This window comes from Aquila chrysaetos, chromosome 25 (genome assembly GCF_900496995.4).
Source record: "Aquila chrysaetos chrysaetos chromosome 25, bAquChr1.4, whole genome shotgun sequence".
NCBI lineage: Eukaryota > Metazoa > Chordata > Aves > Accipitriformes > Accipitridae > Aquila > Aquila chrysaetos.
In genome coordinates, this window is record NC_044028.1 from 17667124 (window position 1) to 17675875 (window position 8752).

Sequence of the window (8752 nt, forward strand, 5' to 3'; positions counted from 1 at the left end):
GGGGGGCTCTGGGGGAGACCGAGGGGGTCTGGACCCCCGTTCCCATCCCTGTGACCCACACTTTGAGGGCTGGACCCTCATCCCTGTCCCTGTGTGACGCAACCAGAGACCCTCGACGGGGCTGGACCCCCATCCCTGTCCCCGTGTGGTGCAACTGGGGACCCCCACTGGGTTGGACCTGGACCCTCATCCCCATCCCCGTGGGACCCAACCGGGGACCCCGAACAGGGCTGGACCCGCACCCCCATCCCCGTCCTCGTGTGATGCAACGCGGGGCTCCGCGGGGGCCGTGCCGGAGCTCCGCGGGGGCGGGACCAGCGGCGCCCGGGAACCCCCGGGGCCCGTCGGGGCGGCCCGAGCCCCGGGAGGCGGTGCCGCCCCCCAGCCCCCCCCCCCCCCAACCGCGTTCCCCCCCCCCCCCCCCTCCGCCCCGGTCGGGGCACGGCGCCGGTGGGAGGCGGCCGCGCCGCAGACGCCGCTCGATCGCCGCCGCGCTCACGTCGCGGAGCCGGGGCTGCCGGTAACAGCGGGGCTGCGGAGGGCTGTCGGTAATAGCGGGGCTGGCGGGGGCTGCGACCGGCTAAGCGGGCGGAGGGAGGCGGCGGCGGCACAGTCGGGCGGAGCGGGACCCCCGCGGGCACCGAGCGGGACCGGCCGGGGAGCCCCCCCCCCCGGGGCGGGGAGGATCCGTGCTGGCCCGGGAGCACGGGTGGGCACAGAGCGGGGGGTGTCCGTGCTGGAAGGGGGGTCCCGGGCTGGGGTCGTCAAGCCTGGAGCGATGGGGAGCCCCGGGGGGGGGGGGGGGGGGGCCGGGCTGGGGCCGTCCGTGCTGGCCGGGGAGCGCCGGGGGGGGGGAGCCGGGCTGTTTGTCCCTCCGGAGCCCCCCCCCCCGGCTGGGCTGTGCGGGACGGGGGGGGCTGCAGAGGTGGTCTCTGCAAGCGGGAACGGGGCCGGGAGGTGATGGGGTGCGGCTGATTTGGGGGGGTCCCATCCTGGCTGGCAGGCGGTGGGGCTGGGGGAGGCACGGCGGGTCCCGGGGGAGCCCCCAGCAAGGTCTCCCTGCCTTCCCCTGGGGTCGTCCCTGCAGCCCTGACCCCTTCCCTGGGCTTGGTGGCAACAGGCCACCCGTGGGGTGCCGGCCGCCTGCCAGGGTGAGCAGCGGTGGCACTGGGGCTGTCACATCAGTTACCGGGATGGCTTTTGCTCCCCTCCGACTTCAGCGTCACGGCCCCCTCGCTTGCCAGCTGCCCCGGGGGCTGGCAGCGGTGGCGTGGAAGCTGGCAAGGCTCAGCCAAGAGGTGCGATCCAATTATGGCCCGGCTGCTCTGCCTGAACCTCCCCGAGGTTTTGGCTTCAGCGGGGAAGTGACCCGGTGCTGTGGCAGCCCAGGACGTGCCTGCGGCTGGCACTCGTGCCCCGGTTCTCTTCTGCTGCCTCGGGGAGCGCATCTTCTCATCCACACCAGCATGGGTGGCTGGCGGAGCCATGCAGTCCTCAGTCCTCCGCCTCTCACCCAGGATCCGGGTCCCCAGCTCAGCCCAAGACGCACCCCGGCACTGGGAGCACTGGCCGCAGGCTGGCAGGGGCAGCCATGAGGGACGTGCTCCGGTCTGGGTACCGGCAGAGCCTTGTCCATCTTGCCTGGATGTGCCTGTTCTCCTCTGTGCCGGTAAGGGGCAAGCTGGGGCTGGCCCATGGGGCACCGGGGTTGGCACTACCGGGCTTTGACCCATTGCGAATGGGCTCGGCCCTGGCTTCGTCACATTTTCCTGCCCATCTCGAGGATGCCAGAATGCAGCAGCTTATCGGGGGGGACGCAGGCAGCCGGCTTGGGGAGCCGGTGGGCACCGCGGTGGGGCGGACAGCTGGCCAGAGGCTCTGACCCAGCTCTGGGCTTGCAGAACGGCGGGGCCAAGGTGCTGGAGAAGACCTTCGAGGAGTGGATGCGGTACCGTGATGAGTGCTTGAGGAGGATGGCGAGCGAGCCCTACCCGGCAGGTACCCGGCTGTGCCCCGGCTCGGGGTCAGATGCAGGGGCACGTGGAGCTGGGCGACGGCTGGGGCTGGGGCTGGGTTTTATCCCTCCTCCAGCATCCTCTAACGCCGGTCACCTATGGAGGGATGAGCCAGGGGACTGATGAGGGTCTCCACATCTCGGATGGGATGCCCAGGGCCGGGATGCCCCGGGGGGCCAAGGCTGGTGTGGGGCACCAGGGCCCCATTCAGGGTGATGCTGGCTCCCTCAGAGGTGCTGGCAGCGGGCTGGGACGGCAGGGCTGGATGTGGCCGTGCCACCAGCATCTGACCATTGGCTTTTCCCCCCTCTCGCTGCCGTTGGAAGGGCTCTTCTGCAACCGGACATTTGACATGTACGCCTGCTGGCCCGACGGGAGCCCCGGCACCGCCGTCAATGTCTCCTGCCCCTTCTATCTGCCCTGGTTTGAGAAAGGTGATGATGACGCTCCGCCACCCCGGAGCTGGAAGCCAGGGCTGAGCCATGCTGGGGGAGGAGAGGCTTTCGGGGTTTACCCTCCTGCCCGCTGCCGGGGGGAGAGGGACCCACGAGCAGACCTGGGGATAAGGGAACACGTGGGGCACGGAGCAGAGCCAGCTCATGCCCCACTCGTGCCTGCCCTGGAAGAGGGTCTTTGGGGCTGAGCAGAGTCTGACCCATCGTCCCAGGAGAGGGGTTTGGGGGAGCTCTAGGGGAACGTGCCGGTGCTTCATGTCCGCAGTGAAACACGGGCTGGTGAGCCGCAGGTGCGGCGCCGATGGGCAGTGGGTGACGGTGAACGGCAGCCAGCCCTGGCGGGACTACTCGCAGTGCGAGGAGGAGACGGAGTCCGCCGCCGAGGAGGTGGGACGCCCTGGCCCGCCCGCTGGGCAGGGACAGGCAGGGGCACCCCGGCCGCGCAGGTGGGTGCTGCTCGCCCGGGCTCACCGGCGTGGTGCTCGCCTGCAGGAGGGTGCCCACCAGCTGATGGTGAGCTTCAAGGTGCTCTACACCGTGGGGTACTCGCTGTCGCTCCTGACCCTCGTCTCTGCCCTGCTCGTCCTCACTGTCTTCAGGTAAAAGAGCTGGGGGGACGTCATCCTGCCCCTTATCCCTCGCAGCCAGTGATGGCCGAGCCGAGGGGTGCCCCTGCCACCTGCCCGGCCCCCCGACACCCTCGCTCTCAGCAGGAAGCTCCGCTGTACCAGGAATTACATCCACGCCAACCTCTTTGCCTCCTTCGGGCTGCGGGCGACCTCGGTGATGGTGAAGGACGCGCTGCTGGAGAAGCGCTGGGGCATGGAGGTGGTGCAGGTGGCCGACTGGGAGGCTCTGCTGAGCCACGAGGCAAGTGCTGCCCCATGGGGGGGCCCCCGCTCGACGCTGGGCTGGAATCGGGGTGGGGACCCTTGCCCTGGGGAGGGGTGCGCAGCCAGGTGCCAGTGCCCATGCAACCCCAGGCACCCGGTGGGTGAGCCCCTGGGGTGCCTGTGTACCTGGTGGGCAAGTTCTTGGGGTGTCCACACAGCCAGTGGGCAAGCTTTTGGGGTACCCGTGCTGCCCGTGCACCCAGTGGGCGAGCTCTTCGGGTGCCTGGGCACCCGGTGGGCGAGCTCTGTGCCCGTGTAGCACCGTGCACCTGCGGAATGAGTTCCTGGGGTGCCCGTGCTGCCCACGCACCTGATGGATGAGGTCTCGGGGTGCCTGTGCACCCTCTGGGCAAGCTCTCGGGGTACCCGTGCCCCCGTGGGCACGCTGCCGGCCCCACGGCAGCTCTCCTCTCGCAGGCGGCACTGGGCTGCCGGGCGGCGCAGGTGCTGATGCAGTACTGCATCCTCGCCAACCACTACTGGTTCCTGGTGGAAGCCGTCTACCTCTACAAGCTGCTGATCGGGGCCGTCTTCTCCGAGAAGAATTACTACAGGCTCTACCTCTACCTGGGATGGGGTAGGGGCCACCCGGGCGTGCGGTGGGGCCGGGGATAGTACCCGGTGTCGGCGGGCTCCGTGGCCCAAACCGGCCCCGGGAGGGTGCGGGGTGGGGGCTCTGCTGACCCTGGGCATCCCCACGGTGTCCCTCGCCCTGGGGCAGGTTTCTCAGCTCAGGCGGGTGCTTGGTTTTACAGGGTTTGCTGTGTGACTTGCAGGGACCCCCGTGGTGTTCGTGGTGCCCTGGATGGCCGCCAAGTACCTGAAGGAGAATGTGGAGTGAGTGGGGAGGGATGGGGGGGTCCCACCGGGATGCTCAGCTCCAGGCTGGGGTTTGGGCTCATCTGGGGAGTGGGAGATTGCTGTGGGTCCCTGACCCACCTCGCCGGGGCTGGCACGCTCTTGGTCTCATCCTGCACCCCCTGGCACGACGTGATGGTGCTGCTCTCCGTGTCTCCCTGGGCAGGTGCTGGGCGCTGAATGAGAACATGGCTTACTGGTGGATTATCCGCATCCCCATCCTCCTCGCCTCCCTGGTAGGGGGGCACCCACCAGCCCCATGCCTTTTCAGAGAACACCAGCTCAGCTCCTGTTCCCAGTCCTGGGCGGGGAGGGCAGCAACCCCCAGGGCAGCTCCCAGCACAGCCCAGGAGGGAGCGGTTGGCCTCCAAGGCATCATGCTAAACGCACATGGGTTTTGGTTTTTTGGGGTTTTTTTTGCACCAGTTTGCTAGCCCCCAGGCTCCGGGGGTCTGTGCTGAGTGTCAGAGAAGGGAGCTGGGGGTAGCCCCTGCTGCTTCCTACCTGGGATTTTGGGATGGCAGGAGGGGAGGAAGGGCAGTTCTGGGGACCCAGCGCTGATGGGCTGCAGCAGTCTTGGCAGTACAGGGGGGGTGTCATCTCCTGCAGCCCCCAAGGGTGCGTATGGTGGCCAGGGTGGGCTGTGAGGGGCGCAGGCGCTGGGCTATGTGTGCCCCTGCGCTGTCTCTCCCCTCAGATCAACCTGCTGATCTTCATGCGGATCCTCAAGGTGATCCTGGCCAAACTCCGTGCTAACCAGAAGGGTTATGCGGATTACAAGCTGCGGTGAGCCGGGAGGGAGAGGCTGGCCAGTCCTGGGTCCTCCCTGGTCCTGCTCCTGGGGCCATGCCACCTCCACGTCCACCTCCACCCTGCTCCTCTATCATGCACATCATTAACCGACCACCCTGCGATTAACGAAGAGCTCGTCCCTGCCTGTACCTCTGCCCCAGCCCTTTAGTACTTGCTGCTGGAGGGGTCCCCTTATGCTCTTTCAGGCTGGCCAAAGCCACGCTCACCCTCATCCCCCTCTTCGGGATCCACGAGGTCGTCTTCATCTTCGCCACTGACGAGCAAACCACAGGCATCCTGCGTTACGTCAAGGTGTTCTTCACCCTCTTCCTCAACTCCTTCCAGGTGAGGTGGGAACGCGACATGTCCTTGCTCTGCCCTGGGCACACCATGGAGCAAGAATTAGGGAGTCCCCCTTCCAGCTCGCTCTCCCCATGGTTCCCCAGCCTGTGGCTGGACTCGGGGAGGGGGACACCGGCTCTCCCACCACCCTCAGCCCTGTTGTTGAGCACGTGACGGTGCCTCCTGTGCTCTCCGAGGCAGTGGCGGCAGGGGGAACCTCGGCCCCAGAAGTGCCCAGAAATGACCTGGGGAGACTAAGCCCACCCCAGCCCTGGGAGAGGGGGTGGCGGTGGGGACTCACTCCCCTGCTCTCCATCCAGGGCTTCCTGGTGGCCGTGCTGTACTGCTTTGCCAATAAGGAGGTACGTACCCACTGCAGCTTCTCCTGCCCGGCGCTGGGGCTCAGCCCTGCCTCGGCTGGTGGCTTTGCCATCCCACCCCTCGCCCGCTCGGTCTGCGGGGAAGGCACGGCCAGGGAAAAGCCCTTCTTCTCTCCACTGCCATGGCAGGTGAAGTCGGAGATGAAGAAGAAGTGGCAGCTCTGGAAGCTCGACCACCCGGCGCTCTGCTGCGCCCGGTGATGCGGCAACCGGCCCCGCAGAGCCGGAGAAGAGGGGCTGCTGGCCGCGACGGGCGTGGGGACCCGGCTGGAGGGCAGGGGGCCGTGGGGAAGCCGTGCTGCAGCTGTGGGCTGGGACCAGCATCTCAGCTGTGCCACACCTGAGAGCACTGGAGCTGCTGGAGGGGACATCCCCCCCCCACTGCTGCGGTCCAAAGGGGAGGCAGACACCCTTGGCTCTTACCAGACATCGCTGCCCCTTCAGAAGAGCCTCACCTCGCTTGGGCTTGGCGAGATGCACCTGCTGCTTTCTACCGCTGCCTGTACACCATCAGCTACCTCTGTCCACCAGACATGCTCATGGAAAACCCCCTTCCCATCCACACCAACCTGGGCACCCACAGAAGGGGAGCACAGTGGCTGGAGAGGAAGCCTGGCCACCAGCAGAAGGCAAGCAGCGGGGAATGGGAGACGCTGCTGAGGCCGGCACTGCTGCACGGATCTGCTGCCCCAGTGCCCAGATGAACAGACACCTCCTGCTGCACCCTGGGCCATGCCAGCACTGCTCTGATCCAGGGCATCACCTTCCTACTCTCCTTGCCCTGAGCAAGGACCATCTCACCAACGCCCTGTGAGCTCCAAGACATCCATCCCAGAGTCACTCTGCAACAAAGCTCTTCATAGCGAGGTGCTGCCTCTGCATCAAACGTGACATCAGCACCTGCCTCCCTCCTCGCTGCTCTCCAGCTGCACAAAATGCCAGGTTTCCTTCTCTCTGAGCCCCTCCTGCAGTAGATCCCTCCAGAGTCCCCTTCGCAGCGAGCAGAGCCAAGGCAGCAGGCACGCACACAGTTTCCCGCAGCGCTTGAGCACTTTGACTGTTGTATTTACCCTGCACATTAAGGGCAGCACTGCTTTTCCTTTGTGGCAGGGGAAAATCACAACAGAGAGTTAAGGACTTGAGAGCATCATCTCGCTGGGAGCTGAGCCTGACCTCCCGCATCCCAGGCTCAGCATCCAGCCCAGCCATCTCTCCCTTTGCAGCAGGTAGAGCTGTGAAGTCCCAGGCAGGAACCACATTCCGCTCAGGAACAGTTTTGCTGGCAAAAGGCTGGGCATTTCTGGACCCAGCTGTGCAACAGCTGGGGTTCAAAATCTTTGTTTTCCAGTAGGGTGCCAACACATCAGCTGCCTACACTTGTCAAGCAGCCTGGTGAACCCTAGGAAGCCCAGGAGCATCTACATCTCTCTACTGTCACCAGTGAAGCATCCGAGCCTGTGCAGTTTGAGCAGTGCTGTTCTCATCCGGTTTATGGCTCCCTCCCCGGGAGTGGCCCTGGTGCTCTCCAGTAAGAGCTGGGAGCAGCAGCAGATGCCACCACTGCCCCGGCCCCCTTGCTTTTTACCTTCCATAGCAGGACAGACATGCTGCTGAGTCAGTTGTTCCTACTGTGCAATGCTTTACCTTGGGGGGGGGGGGGGGGGAAAGCCGCTCCAGCCAGAGGGAGAAAGCAGCTCTTACTCTCCACTACATGCAATTGCACACAGGTGCTTCTCCACCTCCAGCCCCCTTCACCTACAGATGCCTCTTACAGATGCAGTGTCTCAAGGAGGGTTGCCTTGAGCACAGAAAGAGGCTGTGCCAGGCTCAGCTGCAGCTGGGTTCAAGGCTGGAGAGTCAAGCAGGAGTTTTCCTGGATCAATGTAACCCGTGAGACCATTTTGCACATTAAGTCTCTTTTCAGGTGTAAATAAACATTTATTTTTCAGCAAGCAGAGCATGCTGCTTCTGTCTGCTCTGAGGGAGGGAAACAGCTCTCGGGCTGCATATACAAGGGCACCAATTTGCACTTGAGCACACACGCTCCGTTACAGGGGTATTAAACAGGTACCCAGAGCCCCTGGTTTGACATAGGGCTGTGTTCCCTGCCCTAGGATTATAGAGAGGAAAGTAGCAAAATAAAACACTTAATACGATAGTAATAAATAATAGAAATGGCAACCCAAATCACACACCCGCTCTGGTACCAGCAGAGCTGTCACACACAGACCAAGGGAGCAGGTAGCTTCTCCTGGACAGGAGTTCAATTGCTGTCTGGATTCTCCTTTGCTCTTTGCTGGGTGCTGCAAGCTCCAGCAGCCTAACACCAGTGCATGCGCTTGGGGTACTGCTGCAGGAGCTGATGCCAAAGCTGTAGGAGGCCACACTGCCTTGGGAGGAGAAAGCTGGCCCTCTTCTCGAGATCCAAGTTAGTCTCCCTGATGAGCACTGGCCCCCGTGCATCAAGGTACTCTCTGAAATGCTGCTGTGTGCAAGAGGGGGCTGAGACATGACAAGTAACAGTTCTAAACATCAAGGACCTTGAATCATAGTATGATAGGGGAACCATTTCCAGTTCTCTCCTGGCAGTTTCAGAATTGTGTATGGAGGCAGAAAGCCCTGGCCATACACTGGCCCCTTGTCAGGCTGTTGTAGGACACAAGAGGACAGACAGATGGCAGGGATCCGAGAGTGACTCTCCTCCATTCCCACCAGTCCAAAGCCCAAGTCAGCTTAATTTTTGTTGAAATACACACCAAGAGCTTTAGTTTTGACCAGAAAGAGATTTTTATGTTGCCCTATTTAAAACTTTTGTGATAGCTGCTCACTGGCATCCTCTTACCTGTCTCTAGTGACAGGTCAGAGGTTGGCTGAAGGTTTAGAAGAGCACAGTCACACCAACAGCTCCCAACAGTCTCAGACCAGAGCTGGGCACAAGATCAGTACTTCATCCTGAGAGGAAAATACCAGCACACAACTCAACAAGGCCTAAACTCATTTCTGAATTAGTGCAGAGA

At 63.7% G+C, this 8752-nt stretch overlaps 1 protein-coding gene across 2 annotated transcripts; it reads left to right on the plus strand.

Moving 5' to 3' along the window:
* Positions 1-587: 587 nt before the first annotated feature.
* On the plus strand, positions 588-7687 carry LOC115335556 (glucagon receptor-like). Of its 2 annotated transcripts, none has more exons than XM_030001405.2 (13): positions 588-1669; positions 1902-1998; positions 2342-2449; positions 2736-2857; positions 2963-3069; positions 3181-3340; positions 3781-3940; positions 4140-4200; positions 4388-4457; positions 4919-5007; positions 5220-5358; positions 5676-5717; positions 5865-7687. In XM_030001405.2, the coding sequence occupies exons 1-13, from the start codon at positions 1592-1594 to the stop codon at positions 5934-5936; spliced, it is 1305 nt and encodes a 434-aa protein (XP_029857265.1). In that variant the 5' UTR covers positions 588-1591; the 3' UTR covers positions 5937-7687. The 2 variants fall into 2 exon arrangements, with proteins under 2 accessions (XP_029857265.1, XP_029857266.1); XM_030001406.1 differs by having other exon boundaries at positions 3184-3340.
* The last annotated feature ends 1065 nt before the right edge of the window (positions 7688-8752 follow it).

Bases quoted from the DNA above. Each gene is read 5' to 3' on its own strand.
- LOC115335556 (XM_030001405.2), top strand. From the start codon at position 1,592: ATGAGGGACGTGCTCCGGTCTGGGTACCGGCAGAGCCTTGTCCATCTT. The intron at 1,999-2,341 runs GTACCCGGCTGT...TGCCGTTGGAAG, and splicing joins GAGCGAGCCCTACCCGGCAG to GGCTCTTCTGCAACCGGACA. The intron at 3,070-3,180 runs GTAAAAGAGCTG...CCTCGCTCTCAG, and splicing joins CTCGTCCTCACTGTCTTCAG to CAGGAAGCTCCGCTGTACCA.